Source organism: Xenopus tropicalis, chromosome 2 (assembly GCF_000004195.4).
Source record: "Xenopus tropicalis strain Nigerian chromosome 2, UCB_Xtro_10.0, whole genome shotgun sequence".
Lineage (NCBI taxonomy): Eukaryota > Metazoa > Chordata > Amphibia > Anura > Pipidae > Xenopus > Xenopus tropicalis.
The window spans coordinates 132,327,621-132,345,748 of NC_030678.2; the positions used below are offsets into that span (position 1 = coordinate 132,327,621).

Consider the following 18,128-nt stretch of genomic DNA (forward strand, 5'->3'; position numbering starts at 1 on the left):
CAACATTCACTAAGCAAAGATATTGGTCAGGATTTGTTAGGCTTAAACCTTAAAACTGCCCAAATCTGTTCCCTTGTTTCTGGGATAAACTCAGCTCTAAAAAAAAAAAAAAAAAAAATACACACAAAAAAAAATGAAGGAAAATGATTTATTAGAACAAAATTTCCAATATAAACCAAGCTTCCATTGAGGGTTTCATGTTTACCACTCTGTTCCTGACTGACTTCAACAAATTATTTTTCAAAATCCACAAACAGAAGCTATATATTGGGAAAAACCAAAGGGAAGGTCATTCTTTAGCACAGCACAAACATTTGCACATAAATTAAGGTTAACAAAACAAACCAAAATTATGATTTTTTTTAAAACTTAAACAATACTTTAGGGCATGTATAATGCACAGTTTACCCTTTATTTAGCTTCCAGGGCATTTCTGTCTATGTTTTGCCTGTGAAACAGTAACCTATTTTAATGCTGTGGCACTGCTGAGCTTATAGTAATAATTATAGGCATTTTATTCAGTTGTCAGACACCAGTAGTCTGAACAGGAAGTCTTGCTGCTAATTTTAGTAGTCATTTACAAACAGAAAAGAAAAATGTTTGTTGTACTGAGCTTTAGTTCACCTTTATAGTAAGCAGTATTTTTTTGAAAAAGAGAAAACAATGCACCATGAATACAAACATTTCTAGAAGAATTTCAATCACCAGGTGCCTTCAGAAGCCATAATCTGATTAAGTTTCAACTTTGTGGAACAGAGATTTGTCGTCTGTGGCAAAACAACCAACTTTTTAAGAATCAAAAGTAACTGAATTTTGATTGGCAAGAGGAAGAGAAGTAAGGAGTTTATAAATGACACACTGAAGTTAAGATGATACCCCCTCCTAAACAAGCAGAAAAATAACTGCAATAATACAAAGCTTTAGCACTGAAGATGAGTAGGACTGGTGCCCTTGAGAACACAGCCTTAGAAATATTACTGCAACTTAAATGTGTCAAAGGTATCTTGTTGACAATAATGGCTGTACAAAAGATATATTTGGCATATATATATAGATATGGTAATATGTAGTCGCTATGCTCTAGAAGAGCACCTCCACATACTATAGAGTGCAGAGAATTTTCTAGCCTGTTCTGGGGCATGCAGTCCAGCTGTTAAAACCCGTTACTGTAGTAGGATGCACTTTATAAGGTAAATAGTAGCTAAGACATTAAGGGCAAGAACCCACTGAGTGGTTCAAAAAGGCTTTCTGCCTTCAACAATAAGAGTCATCAGTGGAAAGCCCCTCACGTCGCTTCAGTAATCCGAAGTCGCTCAAAGTTTTCACCTGCAGGTAACTGCGCGACTTCAGAAAATGAAACAACGCGAAAGGCTTTCCACCAGCAACTCATATTGCTGCTGGTGGAAAGGCTTTTTAAAGAGGTTTGTCACCAGAGACAGCAGAGATGTAACGCGGGCAACTTAACTGCTCCATGGGTTCTTAACCTTAAAGGAAAAAGAAATCGTTAACTTTTTTTTATCAAAAATCTGCCCTGAAAGAGAATAACCAATCATTTAATGTAATAGTTACTTTAGGAGATTGCGTCTGCCATTTTGTTTGTAATTACGTTGCCCTGTGTGTCCTTGTCATTCTTCTGCGCATGTGCAAATTTTCAGTTGTGTGTGCCGGCTTCAGGGGATGAAAGCATGCTCACAAGAAGGACAATAGGCGCATGCGCCTTATCAAAAAACTATTATGGATTATGGGTAGCGCTATTTCGCTTCTTGTAGTGTTTGGCAAATCAACAGAGCAGGATCTTTTAAACTGGGGCACTGGCAGGCTGCAAATGAGGTAAGGCTTTCCCTGGACTTGCTATCTTATTTACACTTTCCTTGTCCTTTAAAGGGACCTGTCACCCTAACAAATAATTTAAAATCTTTTTCTAGCATGTTAGTTAAGCAAAATAAAGTTTACTTACACTATATAAATCTTATGTCCTTTAGTCTTGGAATTCACAGTCACATCAAGGAGGCAGGCACCATTTTGTGGGCACTGATAAGGCAAGTTTTGTATTACCCCAAAATCTTGTGAATGCACCAGAATGAGTGAGGAGGGAAGGGGAATGTGAGGAGTGCATTGACATCTACTAAGTTTTGAATAGAAAGTGAAAGTAATTGACCTGAGGCATAGAGGCCAGGCAGGCAATATGAGCGACAGCTGAGATTTTTGAATACATGTATAATAGGTATGGATAATAGGTATGGATTTGTTTTTAATAAAAAGAGAATTTAGTTCTCATGTTTAATTTGCAAAGGACTTTTGCTATACATCTCTGTGTGTGGGTGACAGATCCCCTTTAAAAGGATACTCATGCCATTAAAACAAAAATCTCTCTTTTCCAGTTGCACTCTACAGCACAGCTGTAGAGTGCAACCAGAAAATTTAAAATAAATACTACTGCCTGCTGAAATGCAAGCCTGAATCCCAAGGCACAGCAGAGCTCAGACTCATCAAGGCGGGTTTCTAACCAAAAAGTCTACCCAAAGACACAAAGACACCCCCTCACAAAGATCGAAGGTGACCTATTTAGCTCATGGGAAGACACTGGCAATGGCTAGTTTTAAATTTCCAAAGCATACGGCTCGGAATGGAAAACTGTTGCCTTAATAAAATAAAGGATATGCATGTATCCAGAGTTTAGAACCCTCTGAGCCAAATAAAGAACCTCACAATTTGCTGACTTGGAGTATGTGCAACAGCAGTCATTCTTTGGGGTATATAAAATACCTTCTATGAATAAGTAATGTTTAATAATTCACAATGTAATACACATGCTACACTATACAAGAGATTTTTAATAGGGGCAGCTGGTGTTCAAAAGAGTGATTTTAATTGTCTAAAATACAAAATAAAAAATGTGAAAATGTCTGATATTAAACTTTTAAGAAAGTGATTTTTCAGAAATTGCTGCTTATTTGCAAACTACCCGCCTTCCTTTGCTGCATAGTACTTAGAAATCGCCACTGGTATTTATGGACTTCTGGCCAGACAACATAAGCAGCGATGCAATACTACGGCGATTCTTACACTAGGATCTAACAGCAATAGAAAGGAAGGCGATAAAGGAAACTAGCCTTCTTTCCCAGATACATATGCTAAGTTAAACATTTCCTTCAGATGCTGATTTGGCAAAATATGCTTGAGATCACATGCCTCATTATGAGGCACAGACTGTTCTTTTACTCTCATATTTTGGCTCACAGACCTTATAATAAATAAGTTTGTGGCAGACAGAAAGAAGTCTTTAGAAGGCGCCCTCAACATATATCCGATGTCGTGCTACTGCCACTCTAGGCCATTCATCTTCCGAAAATGAGCTAAGGCTGTCAGATTCCGAGTCTATCTCACTAAAGCCATCCATCCAGTCAGTGCTAGACTCACTGCGCACATCATCCTCCTCCGTTATGTAACTCTGCCCTGGCTCCAAGCAGGAAGGATATACCCGAGCAGAGAGGCATATGAAGCTACAGTCATAATGCAGAAGGCCCAGCATAGTGCCAATATTTATCCAGCGGTCATTAGTCACATCATACTCATGCACAGTTACACGGTTCTTCTTCCACTGCACTGTGGTGCATGTGATTAGGAGGAGTTTGGAACCATGCCGTACAATTTGATAGTTATTTGTATTGCCCTCAGCTGGGATTTCACATATTCTCCTCCACTCCCCTCTGGCGGGATTGTACACCTTTACCACGGGGATGTCACAAATGCAGTAAATTTCATCATTAAAGACACAAGCTTCCTGGAAATCACAGCGCTTTAGGGAGGCACAGTTAAGCCACTGGTTGCAGGCAGGGTCATAGCACAGCATCCTTTTGTTACTGACCGCATACAAGTAGTCGTTGACAGTCACAAGCTCAAATGAGTAAAACGAATGTGGCAAAGGGGCCACTAGAGACCACTGATTCCTTTGCACGCTGTAGCACTCCACATCCTTAATCTTGGCACCCGTGGATGGATCACGACCACCCACAATATAAACATATCCGTTCAGGTAGGCCACGTCCATACCTTCTCTGCAGATGAGTCTTTCTGCCAGTAGCTGCCAGTTGTTCTGAACAGGGCTATACATCCACAGCTGCTTCATGGGTTGGGTGGCCAAGTACAAGTCATTTTCAGGGGACACACAAACAGCAGAGGATGTCATGGCTTTTCCAAGCGCTAAGTTGGTCAGCGGAGATGGCATTGTGTAAATATCACCTGAGTAGGGGTCATAACATAAAAAAGGCTCCTTGCGATGGCCAAAGAATATAACCATCTCCTTGGCAAGCATACCGATCCTTCTGAGCGGACTTCCTTCCTGGCATGGCAACCCGACAGAAGAGGCTTTCCCATCTTTATCCTGCAGGACAGCATCCAAATACTGATGGCAGTGTTTGCGCACAAATGATTTAGACCTCAGGCCCTCCAGATACACACGGTCCTTGTCTGTAAAGTGCTGCCATCGCACACAGCGCAGAACGTCCTGGCACATGGATGCCCTTTCCTTTGGGCTGGCCTCAAGCCAACGCAGGGCCGCACTACACACCACCCTCTCACTATCCACATCCAAATTGTCCATGGTCAGTACCTCTTTCAGCTGGGCCAAGCTCAGCTCGCACAGCTCGTCTCCAACTGCCAGCTGCTCAAAGTGGCGAGACATGAAGGCAAGGGAGCGGGATCTCAGCTCGGGGTGGTCAAAGGCATCGGCAAAGCGAAGGATACTGGCACAGTTATGCAGATCGAGGCGCCGGGCCAAGTAGCCAGCACAGGCCTGTCGCACATACTCCAGCTGCAGCATATCGGCGGCCGCATACAGACGCTGCACGTTGGCTTCAGTCACGGTCACCCTGCCCGTGTAACAGTAATCTATAATGAGAGCCATGGACTCCGGGTCCATATCGTGCAGAGTGACCTGCTGCTGCTTGCTCTCGTACAGCCCTCCTGTGAACATGCTTTTGAAGTAGGGGCAGGCCGCGGACAGGATGTTACGATTGCAGCTAAAGCTGCGGCCGCTCTCCATATCGCCTCCTCCAGCAAGCTCGTCGGGGCCTCTGCCACCCAGCACTCGGATAGTCACATCGCACAACAATCGAGCGTCGTAAAATGATTTCAGCTGAGCCAAGAGGGCAGAAGCGTGAGCCGGGTCCTCGAGTAACTCCGGCCCCGAAAACAGATCGGTAACCGAGCAGGCAGCCATGGCCGGAACGCACACAGAGCGGTACCGCTGAATAGGAGAACAGGCCTGCACCACTACTGACTTCCGCCCTTTCCAACAGCTGGATGACGTACTTGCCTACAATGCTGGGACACGTGACGGAAGTGACCACGATTCTACAATCCATTTTTATGTTGGGCACAAACAATCCATACACTGGCTCACCAATGCGGAGCTGCTACATGCATGACAGCAGTAAATATATCATTCAGAGTGTTACATTTCACCTTACAAATACAATTTAGGGCTCTTTTAAGTTCAGATAATGCATAACGATATCAAAAACCTGCTTTCCCCACTGGGAAAGTCTGCTTTCTATGTTTCAGTTGCCACATTTTTGGGAGAAAAATATTTGTTTTTCATATTTACCTGCCAGTTGCCAACCCTATCTTCTGTAGTTATGCCCCTGCACCTAGCAATGGCATTCCCCATACATTTGTAAGCCCCTCTATAGTCTTATACACCATAGACATATTTGATTTTATGGTCCTTGTCCTCTGAAGGCTGGTTGCCATCAGTTCCTAAAAATGTGCACTTCTTTACTCATGTTATGTGATGCCTCTACAGTTACAGCCACAGTCCTGACTTTCCATGTTTCATGAGGCCAGTAAGTCATTCAGATCCCACACCTTGGGGCAGATTTACTAATCCACAAATTCAAATCCCAAATGGGAAAAATTCAGATCGGAAATGAAAATTTCACAAATATCCTGAAAATGCTTATGAAAAAATTGTATTAGTCACGATAACATCGTATTGGCGATCCGAAAGTCACAAAATTTTCGTACCAAACCATTGTAAACAGCAGTAAAACCTTTCCAATTTTTTCGCGCAAACTTACGAAAAAGTTGTGCGGACGCCTGAAAAATTCAGCAAAAATGCACTCAGAGCGTTCGTGCTTGTGTCTCAACCCTTTCCTCCTTATAGACTGTAAGCTTTTTTTGGGCAGGGCCCACTTCACCTCTTGTATTGGTTATTGGTTGCTTTGTATGTAAATCTGTCCAATGTATGAAACCCACTTATTATACAGCACTGCGCAATATGTTTGCACTTTATAAATTCAAGTTAATTATAATAATAAGTAGGGCATGTCTACCAGCCCTTCAACTTCATGAAGCTTAAATGGTTGTTGCCGTGAAGCTTTTATAACAAATAAATGGTTACTGTCTCTTCTTTCATTCACATTAATAACAGTAGTTCCTAAAATATTTAAAGGGAACATTTTTTTTATAGAAGCACAATACATTTTAAAGACAGGGGGATATGTTACCAAAAAATGATTATTATTATTATATATTATTAATATGTCTTATATAAAGTCCTACCGCTCTGATAAAGCAGCCCTGTATCACTCAATATCTGTCCCCAGTACATGTCCTTGTGTCTACTAATTTATTAAAACTTTTGGCCCACTGACATTCTATTCCCATTAATCTCAAAGAGAAACACAGCATCTATTACAGACACTGCTGGTAGTAGGGGAATCCCCACTTACTGAAGGCAGAGTTTGCCATGAAAAATGTTCTTTCCAGTGACATGAAAAGGAAGCAGCTATCAAAAGGCATAGGAGTGTTACAGTGATCAGATGTGCATTTAAAATAATTGTATATACATACATATTGGTCTCCCTGGCTAATAGAAGTACAATTTTAACTGCTTCTCTGTGCTTCCAGTTTGGTTGCAACCTACATACAGGCTCTTCTAGCAATATGCACCCCAATTGACTATACATGACTGCAGATCTCTTCCCATAAGTTATCAATTTACATCTGTACAGATGTTCACATAGCTCCATATGTTTAATAATGATGTCATTCCCATTAATTTTCACAGCAGTGTTCACTTAAGTCAGTGTACTACATGAAGAAACTGCCAAGAAAATGTAGGTGCAACATGCATACATATCTACACAGGATTTTATCTAACATTAAGGCTCCAGTTGGTGCCCTAGGTATAAAAGTGCAACTTCACCTCACAACTGATTAAGTTTGAATCATAGGGCTGCACAATGTGGTTGTTCTGGCTTGTAAATAAGCCCCTCTATGTTTCAGTAAAACCTTTCTTTGAAAGTTAAAGCGAATGTATAGTAAAACCTATTAAAAATTGCATAGATTTCCTTTAGAAAGGATATTATTTCAGGTTTATGTCTGAGGTAAGGTAAGTCAAATAACTGACTAAGGGAGCCATGCCAGCCTTCCTCTATTCAGTAATTTATATGACACATAGTCACATTACATTTTGGTATATTTTTGAATAACTTCTGACTGGGAGACAATATATGATGAGTAAACTTTTGCATATCCAATTGCCATATGCATCTTGGTGTTCAGTTTTTTGTCCTGTTGCTTGCACACAGCAAATAGTGTGATCTGCCATATACAATGCCCCTATGAAAGAGGACTGTATCATTTTCCATGTGTTACAGAATAGTTTTCTATAAGCTCCAGGATGGCTTCTGTATCAGCAGATTCTTGTAACTTCTGTATTAGATCATCTAGAAGTTCTTCACCATTTAAGAATTCCTAAAAATAGTAAAAAAATCAGTATTAATAGTACATAGATGGTAACTAAGCCTTTTTGTCTCTTTGCCCAATATAAATATTAAGAGATTAATGTATAATGACTATTTAAATGGCTTGTTTAAGGAATAAAACTTCAATAGCATGACAATAGGGATGGCCATTCAAGGAATGCACCAGTCAAAGTAGCAGAGACAACCCCTAACCCTGTACAGGCATAGACGTAAATAAAACTGTCTACTGGTATTTTTCTGTTGGATAAGGAATTCTGCATGCACATACTGTATATAGCATTTTCTATTCTGCTCAGGTTTTGTCCAGGTAGAACAGCAGAGGGTGCTAAGGTTACATTTCATGATATTAAGAACTGCTAATATTATTAACAACACAACATGGACAGGATCTAAAAAGAAAAAGTGCTCATAAGTGCACCCTGAGCCATTTTACATTAATTTATATTTAGGTTATATGTTTCCTATGGAACATAAGGGACACCATTTGGCAACTTTTTACAGTCAACATGCCTATGTGGCTGTGCATGGCTCTGCATAAATTGACAAGCTTCACTCCCTTTATTTGCTTAGTATTAACTGAAAACTGAATGGCTTCAGAAAGCTATTTAAAAGAAAAGTAACACCAAAAAATGAAAATGTATCAAAGTAATTAGAATATAATGTACTGTTGTCCTGCCGGTAAAAGATGTGTGTTTGCTTCAGAAACAATACAGTAGTTTAAGGATGAAGACACACAGAGTTACTTAGTAGCAGCTACTTGTCATGGCTACTAAACACCAGAAAATACCCTGCCATAGACAATACTGAGAATTGCCTCTGCTTTTTGTAGCAGTGACAAGTAGATGCTACTAATAGCTCCATGTGTCTTCACCCTAAAGAAACAAGCTGCTGTGTAGGCATGGAGGTACATAGCAGCTCTGTAAAACACCATTGTACTCAACGGAAGTTATCTTTTATCTGCTACATAATCTGTGCCTTTTTCACTTTTTCCAGCTTGAATGGCTACTGCCATGGCTACACAGCAGCTTGATAATGCCTGGATCAAAAATATAAAAAATTATATTGAAAGTTATTAAGTTGAAATAAATTTAATTTTATTTGATCAGAAACGGCAGTGTGTCATGCAGGCCTGGACTACCCCTCTGTAGTTTCTGGTTGATGTTAGAGAGGCTGCTGTAGAATGCCATAGACAATCACTATTTTTTTCCCTGTTTACTTAAAATTCTGAGGCCTATTTTGAATCTCAGTCTGGACCTGGCAACTACTACATATATTTTTTTTTATCAATACAGATATATGAATATGAATAAGGCACCCCTGCAGACTAAATAAGATACAAGAGTATCTTCACTAGAACAGAATTAAAGGAAAAATATATCCTAAGTGCAATTAGTTTATTATGGGAAAAAGATAAAACACAGGCTGGGTAAAATATACCTTAATATTGCGAACTTCATAGTGTATTCTGTGATCAGTCAGTCTATCCTGGGTAAAGTTGTATGTTCGAATTCTTTCAGATTGAGCTCTTGTGCCTACCTGTAACGGAAACACAACATATTTTATAGGAAATATGCACTAAAACAAATAACAGTTGCCCTATGTGTAAACAACCAATGCTAATTAGGATGTCGTAAATTCTGAAGGTTATGATTACACCTGCAGCCTAGCTCTGGAACACCATCACTGCCTTTTGCATTTACTGAATGTCGTAACTTGGAGAGTTCCCAATAATGTGAGCAAACTAGAAGCAATAAAGATGTACACCTGGGTATTGCTAAATTGATACTGCAGAGCAGCACATGAATACAGTGACTTATTAACAATGCATCACCCACAACTGCTGGAATATGGGGAGAACTGCTTAATCTACAATTAGGTCATTCCTAAAAGGTTTTCATGAGCACTGATCAGTGTTGGGAACCCTTAGTCACAGAAACTTATTGCATTTGTGGCCAACATCAGGAAATTAATCTGAACTAACAATACTGTGCTTAGCAGCCAACTGCTTATATAAGGTTTACTGTTTATGAAGCATCTACCTGTAACTTCCTTGCACTGCGCCTCTCCAACAATTCCTGTTCTACTGTCTGTTCATACAGCCTCATTCTCAGGATCCGTAGAGCTTTTTCCTTGTTTGCAATTTGTGAGCGTTCCTGTTGGCATTCAACAGCTATACCTTGAGAGAAAACCAAAGCAAGTCTGATTCCAGTACAGAGAGTTAGAAAAATGCTTGCTGACAATGGAAATGGCTATATAGTTTACTTGCCAGTAGTAGAAGTATGGGGAATGTACTGTAAATGAGGAGCTATAACATTCCAGATGATCCCTGTATATAACTCTATACATTGCCAGAATATAAGCCAAAATACATCATCCGTATGAAACAGACATCAGTTGAAACAATTGACAGTTGGGACAAAATATAAGCATTTTTATGTTTGCAGACTTGGGTTAAAACTCACTTATGAGCCAACATTACTGCATACGCCTTTAACTCATACCAATATTACAGAAATAGGGAAAATACTAACATGACCCTGCTGAAGTCATGGGATAAACCACAAACAACAATTTTTACTTTACACTGGCTTTACACTAGCCAGATCCCCTGTAATTAGCTAATGTAGGTATACCTGTAGGTATATGAACAATCCTCACGGCACTGTCGGTTGTGTTCACATGCTGTCCCCCTGCGCCTTTTGATCGGAAAGTATCAATACGCAGGTCTTTGGAATCAATTTTAACTTCCACCTACACAAGATTGAATTGTAGCTTTGAATACAAATGAAAAATGCTCCTAATATATATATATATATATATATATATATATATATATATATTATATGGAACTGCATAGACCAGAGAGATGCTAGTATCTTAATTACACACATTTGGCATCATAAAGGAGATCAGATTTGTTCTTTAATAGCTCCATTTAGAAGTTACACAGTTACATAGGGTTGAAAAAAGTCCAAAGTTCATCAAGTTCAACCATTCCAAGTCAACCGCAGCACACTCACACATACACACACAAACCAACCAACCTATCTATACACTTATATACATAAAAATATATATACCAACATCAATACTAACTGTAGATTTTAGTATCACAATAGCCTTGGATACTATGCTTGTTCAAGAACTCATCCAGGCCCCTTTTAAAGGCATTTACAGAATCTGCCATTACAACATCACTCGGAAGGGCATTTCACAACCTCACTGCCCTAACCACTGAAAAACCACCTACGCTGCTCCTCTAATCTCAAGGGGAGGCCTCTGTGCATTGATCTTTTCTATTGGCAAAAAAAATCCCCTATCTGCCTATAACCCCCGCTAATGTACTTGTACAGAGTATCACAAATGTACAGTAGATTACTGAATTACAGGGCAATCTCTGAATTTAAAGGCAACCTATGAATTTCATTTAGTTTAGGACACTTAACCAAACACAACCAACCTGCCTAATCTGTGAATACAACTGTGAAACCTGCAGATAGCAAGCATGATACCAAGGGCTCAGTTCAATAAGGCTGGGTACCTAAACAGTTGACAGTCAAAAGTCGGGAAATATGTAAGCAACCCCTGAATTTTGTGTAGTAAACACCTGCCTCGGCATTTTCATCCCAAACCCATTGTAGCAATGTGAGCTGCAAAGTACCAGTACTGCTGCTGTCAGTCATTATTTATTTAAGTTTCTGGGAAGCACCAAAGTGACATTTCAAGTGACTTTCAGGTAGCTTTAAAGTACCCTGTATGGTATTGGCTTAAAGCTGGCCATACACAGGCTGGACATTAGCACACTGTCCAAAGTAGGGCCTTCCCAAAAGATATGTGGCTGGCGACCATTCAGAGATGTTTCAAGCAGGTTTGCAAATCCTGTTGGAAAAGGACCGCATTGGTCCTTTCCCTAAAATTGTCACCTGGTTCTTAACACTCAGATCATTACGTTTGCTTTAAACCCAAAGTTAATAGGGGGCAGGGAACATATTTCCACCCACTGAGTTCTCTTTAAAGAATGTGGGTATCCTTGGTCTGCTTCCAACCTGATCTATGGGTTGATTATATTTGGTACCTAAAATGGGGGGTACAGGAACAGATTGTATTGACCAAAAGAAGTTGAAGTTGTAGTTCATAACTCTGAGTGTTAGATACCATAAGCCATGTACAATTCTGATGTAAAAAAAATAATAAATCAGGGGAGCTCCATATGTGCTACACGTTCTGCCGAAACCCAGACAGCATGCAACTCAATAACTCAAAAAAAAATATATGGAGCACCCAACAAGAGCTGGAATAAAAGTCACCATTTATTTAGTCATTTAAAACAGTATTTGCATGTATAAGTGGATCATACACTTGACGCGTTTCGTGGTCTCCCGCCACTTCCTCCAAAGCTTTTGAGGAAGTGGTGGGAGTCCACAAAACGTGTCAAGCTCTTGTTGTGTGCTCCGTCCATTTTTTCTTTTAATTTTGATGTAAAAACCAAGGATATAGTGGCCTATTACATAGCTGACCTTCTTAAAACATACAGCTACTACACTAAAATCTGACTTTCCAAGAAAAGATACTTGAATAGTTTAATAAACATTGATTAGAGTTCACCTTGGTCTGTTTACCTCATCAGGTTGTGGAAGCACAATTACTGTCATGGTTCCAGTATGAATCCTCTGCATCCTAGAAGAGAGGCCCACCTCAGGAATTCTCTGCACCCTGTGAGTGCCTCCTTCGTATTTCAGGCGCTTATACACTCCCTCTCCTGAAATCCGCGCTGCAGCATGATGCAGTCCACCTTAAAAACAGACAGTGTATATCCGAGATGCTCATTTCTTAAACAAATCAGATAACTATGTGGAAGGAAATCCCATCTTTCCATCTCATCCAGTTTGGACAGGTATTCTAGTTTTGACAGGTATTCTATACTTGCTACATACAAGAGTGTGATCATTTAAAAAACATGCTCGGTCCCTTGTAGTAGTTGTAACCAAAAAAAAAAAAAAAGAAGGAAATTAATTATTCTTAAATAATGTATAACAATGAAATATATTTAACCAACAAAGCACAAAAAATGTGCCAGGGTATTTTAATAACTGCTTATCTTTAAAGGACCTGTCAAAGAAGTAATAATCTGTGTCAGCTTACCATATTCAGCTGGAGAGTAATTCAAAATTTCAAATGACCAAGACTTGTAGTATGCATAATTCTGGTACATATCAAAAATTTCTTTAGTAAATTGCTGGCAAATATCACCTAGAGGGAAACATTATGACAAATAGTAAATTGCACCAGTTTGGTTAAAACAAGTGTTAAATATTGAACTGGGAAATTACTTGGCTGAACCACAGATGCCCAGTTATTATACTGTAAATCCAAGCACTGACATACAGAGGAACACTGCCAGATTTGCAGATTTTAATGTTCCCATTTTTTTCTCCAAACATTAGGTTCTATACTACTCATTAATTTAGCTGGGCTCTAAATATAATGAAGAATATTAATGAATCAGTTAGCTGATGCGTTTAGGTGTACTCAAACCTGCATCAAATGCACAAAAAACCCCCTTGTGCAAGAGCCCTAAGACTAGTGATCTGGTTGAAATTTCCAACATGAATTAGAAACAGATTCTACTAGTTACCTTGAGCTGAGTACACAAATCTGGATCAATGTCAGCTATTTCAAGTGACTAACTGTAAATAATCCAGGCAGCAATATTACATTTCTCCTTGATCTGAATTGGGCCCTATATGTCAATACACCCGATCAATCTATAAATTAAACAATTAGTCTGCAATAGGGTAGCTCTTATAGATAGCGCTAATAATATTCTTTACAATATGCCTGGAGAAGTCCTATCAGCAAGTCCCCTCTTCCATGTAATTCTTGTTCATTTTATCAAAAACGGCCTCAGCTTTTGGTTTCTGTTTTTTGTGTTCTTACTTGGCTATTCATTTAGCTTATGGATATCTCAGTATGCATTAGACTACTCCCCGGTAAGCCCAGGCAATCTGACCCCGAATAAATGAAATTTAAATATTCTAACCTCCAGTTGTTCTGCCAGATGTGACTTCCAGCACTGCATCATTCATATCATATTTCTCATGCGGTAGTAAAGCCTGCAGGAGCTGTAAAAAGAAACCACAAGAAAGTGAATACAATGCATAAAGTTGCTTATTCTTTATCTGTTGTTAAACTTTTTCACTACAGCTGCTTACTATATGCTTGCAAAAAAAAGTGACGTTAGGAAAATAATGTTAGGTTGCCTCCTCAACCTAACACTGAAAATAATGTTAGGTGGATGAGGCACAGGAATAAACCATAATCCATAATATTGTAAACACTAGTAGAAAAAATAATAAAACCTGTTTGTGTAAAAGAATTACAAAGCATCCATAACAGTTTAGATACATATTTTGATCAATATTAGTACCCCTTTAATTACATTGTACTGCATTGGTTTAAGAACTTCCCGAAGATCACAGCACTGTATTACATTTTGTCTCTCATTTAGTCCTGCCTGTTTCCTATTTAAATTAAGTAGTGTGCAATTACCTAACACTTTTTGTTGTGGCTGTTGTTGTATACCATAGTTAAAATCATTTTTACATATTTGAGATTTTTTTAAACTCACTTCTACAATTTTAGCTCACCTTTCCACGTAATTTGTTAATATTTTGCTTCAATGTATTCTTTTCTTCTAGAGCAAGGGCAAGCATTTGCCCCTCCTCTCTGTTGTCTGGAACCAAATAAAGAAATAATTTAGTGTGGGTAAACAGCATAGGGCAGACCACCATTAGATGTGTCATATTATTCTTTTCTTATGGCAATTATTCCCATGAAGCATTATTTGTATAGATTCTGGTTTTGCCCTCTTGAATTATTTCACATGTTACTGTAAATATTATTAATACAGGTAATAGAAGTATATTTTTTCAGTTAAATAGTACAAGTTAATGCTTATGCTTTTATGGCAACCTTTCATATTTGCTACTTTGGGAGGTAATGTAATAAATGGTTTTAAGATTTTTACTTGTCTAGCAACCCATAGCAACCAGTCAGCAGATAGCATTTACTGGTCATCTGATAGGTTTGCCTATGTCTGGTATGCTGTAGCAACCAAAGACTGTTTATTACATTATGCCATAAGGGGATTCTTCTCCTTGCTAAGACTGGACCTTTCTTAATAAGTTGTTACTAAATAAGAATGTACTAAAGTTGTCAGTACTTTCCCTGGACTTCTTAGAAATGCCTTGCTGGTTTACTGTGAGGCAGTTCAGGTCCAACATTTGGTCGAGCAACCCCCACTTTAGCTCAAAACAAAGTCAGATACTGAGTCACAGTTCCACAAACATGACAACTATTAACCTAACTGATGTTTAAACTGGGATTCCAGAAACATCCAATACAGCTGTCTCCTAATCTCAGCATAAATGGACTTCAGGCTGGGACCCCCAGCTACTCCTCCATTGCTGTATAGGACCTACACTGCAAAAGGCAATAAAGAAAGATGCTGCCAGACAAGAAAATAATGCCATTTGATGGAAAGCTGAAGCTGCAAGATGCGTCAGTAAAGTTAATGCATTTCAGCGCCAAAATCTGCTGTAAAGAAGGCTTCTGGCAGCATAGTGCTAGCCATGTGTGGCACTGGCCTAACACCTTAATAGAAGTTAGGAATAATAATGTATAATAATACATTAACTTGTTTATATTTTTTACTATTCAAATAAAGTTAAAATGAACAAATCTATAGTGATCATTTAAGTAACATATATAAAAACAATCAGTTCTTACCAGCACACATTAATTCCAGTTCTCTGACGTCTTGCTCTGTTTCCTTAATATCTCTTAAAAGACCAATAAGTCGAGAAAGTTCAGAGTGTCTCCTGCTAGCAGACCTACGATCATCTTCTCTTACTGAAGTTTGGCCCAGCATTTCAGTTAAACGTTCATGCTCTTTGCTCAAGGACTGCAAGTAATTCTGAAATATTTCACATTCCCACAAAGTACATGTATTCTGCAAATATGATCTTCGTGGATGATCTCCAAGCCGTTGGAGTGCAGAAAGCACATTTGGGAGCAATAAACCTGAGTTAAAGGGCCCAGTAAAACAAGAAGTCTTTGCTTTACGAAGAGGAATAAAAGTGATGGCTGAATGGAAGTGAAAGATGCATTTCCTCCATTGTCCAATACATTGCAGAGGTTTCATTGTGGCATTTCCTTTACAGCAGAAATCAGAAGCAAACAATAAATCATTACATTTTCAACCATTGTTTGTTTCCATAGATAATACCACATTTAACGAAGTGGTTCACTACTAGAAACTGGATCTATAAATAATTCTAATGAAACAGTAGCCCAAAATATGATGGAGGGATTAAATATAAAGGGTAAAGAGAAGATCATGTGACTATAGTTTTGAAAGGGTTATGTATTGTATATTATAAAACATATTGACCACATCATTATAGTATTTCTAACACCTTATTAGTAGTCCTCATGTTGTTGGTGATCACAAAAATATAAAAAACACTAATTTCATTACTTCTCATTACTGGTGCACATAATGCTGGGTTGATTAAATTCCTGTAATTTCCAAACAAGAATCTATCATCAGGTTTGGACCTCCCTGTTAAATTCACAAGTGCATTGGAACAATGCATTTTCTAAATAACGTGGAATAACAGGAGAAGGAAAAATCTAGACAGAGAAGGTCACAGGGGCTCTGAGAACGGACCTTAAAGGGGAGCTTGAACTAAAAAGGTTTGACAAGGGTGTTGTGCATGGTGAGGTTATACAGGCATGAGATCCTTTATCCAGAAAGCTCAGAATTTCAAGAAGGTCATCTCCCATAGACTCCATTTTAATCAAATAATTCACCTTTTTAAAAAACGATTTCCATCTTCTCTGTAATTATAAAACTAAACCTTGTATGTGATCCCAACTAAGAGATATTTAATACTTATTGGAGGCAAAACAATCCTATTGGGCTTAATTAGTATTTAAATTAATTTTTAGTAGGCTTAATGAATGAAGATTCAAATTTCCCTTATCTGGAAAACCCCAGGTCCCAAGCATTCTGGATAACAGGTCCTATAGTTTGTAAGCAGATGTGGCAGAAGCCATAGCAAGCACTCAACCTGTATATGCAATCAATCAAAGGAAGGTATACAGTAACGGTAACAAATGTGCAATAAGATCATTAATATTCTTAAATCAGAACTTTGACTTTGTCTCTTTTTTTGTTCAATGGCATAATTAATGGAGCTCTGTGGATCTATGTTACTATGAAAAAATATAGCATCATTTGATTATTGAATATGCCTTCCCATAAGTAAATAGATGTATTACATGGACATAACTTTACCAATTAGCCGATTAATTTCCAAGCTAAGTTTTTTACAGTCAGGTGTTAATTGCACAGGTAGCGCAAACCAGGCCTTGTGAGAAATGACAATGGTGCAGTCAGATGTGCAAAGCAATGCACCTCTGACATGAGCCCTGTGTAGCCCAGTATAGTAGTAGGATTTGTCATGAGGGTGATAATGATCCGCTCCAAAACTTTTTGCTGTATTTCCATTTAGTGTTAAAATTAATTTACAATTAAAAACATCCAGGATCACATCATCACCACATTCATGACATGGGGTTGGTTGACGTCCCTGATATTTTTAACATGGAAACATATCTACCAGCTAGGGATAAGCCAACGAACAATTTTAATAACTGAGGCAAAGTAACAGTAACACAAATTTTTTTAAAGTATTTTAAAGTAATTAAATATAATGTACTATCACCCTACCCTGTTAAAAGAGATGTGTTTGCTTCAGAAACACTATAAGTTGTCATGTAGCTGTGGAGACTGCCATTCAAGATGAAAAAAGGAGAAAAGGCATTGGTTCACAAGCAGATGACAGATACGCTGTGTAGAATACACGTTCTTATCCAGGAAGATAAACACAAGTAATATGACAATTATTTTATATATTCACAGATATGGAATGATCTTGAAGATAAAGGGCTGTTATGAAGTCTCTGAAAACTCCTGAAAATGCCTCAAACCATTTAGAAAACAATCAGCGTGAAATTCCCTTTAATACCATGCTGCTTCACAGGCACCCAGGGTCACAGAACAGCAAACTACAACTCCCATCATGCAAATCCCATTCCGCAACAACTACGGACGTCGACAAGTACCAAAATTATCGTGCAACCCGACTTTAGGCTTTTGTGTGGTACAACAGCAGTCTATTTTAAACCCTATTCTTGTCATGACACCAACACAAGCTCATAATATGGTTGTATCCCGATAGTTCCTCTGCCGGTCCCAGTCCAAAAAAAAAAAACCCAGGAAAGCATGCG

The 18,128-nt window shown here is 38.6% G+C and overlaps 2 protein-coding genes across 3 annotated transcripts; both read right to left on the minus strand.

Annotated features, from left to right (window-relative positions):
* Positions 1-134: 134 nt before the first annotated feature.
* On the minus strand, positions 135-5,533 carry kbtbd7 (kelch repeat and BTB (POZ) domain containing 7). Its single transcript, XM_002938044.5, has one exon. It carries the CDS (start codon positions 5,219-5,221, stop codon positions 3,284-3,286), a length of 1,938 nt encoding a protein of 645 aa, XP_002938090.1. The 5' UTR covers positions 5,222-5,533; the 3' UTR covers positions 135-3,283.
* A 914-nt stretch (positions 5,534-6,447) lies between these two features.
* mtrf1 (mitochondrial translational release factor 1) lies at positions 6,448-18,111 on the minus strand. Of its 2 annotated transcripts, XM_002938045.5 has the most exons (10): positions 17,569-18,111; positions 15,561-15,986; positions 14,420-14,505; positions 13,813-13,894; positions 12,915-13,022; positions 12,392-12,564; positions 10,406-10,523; positions 9,812-9,948; positions 9,210-9,308; positions 6,448-7,761 (listed from the first exon to the last, which is right to left on the minus strand). In XM_002938045.5, the coding sequence occupies exons 2-10, from the start codon at positions 15,973-15,975 to the stop codon at positions 7,645-7,647; spliced, it is 1,335 nt and encodes a 444-aa protein (XP_002938091.2). In that variant the 5' UTR covers positions 15,976-15,986; positions 17,569-18,111; the 3' UTR covers positions 6,448-7,644. The 2 variants fall into 2 exon arrangements, with proteins under 2 accessions (XP_002938091.2, XP_012813196.1); XM_012957742.3 differs by lacking the exons at positions 14,420-14,505; positions 17,569-18,111 and having other exon boundaries at positions 15,561-15,650.
* Positions 18,112-18,128: the final 17 nt, after the last annotated feature.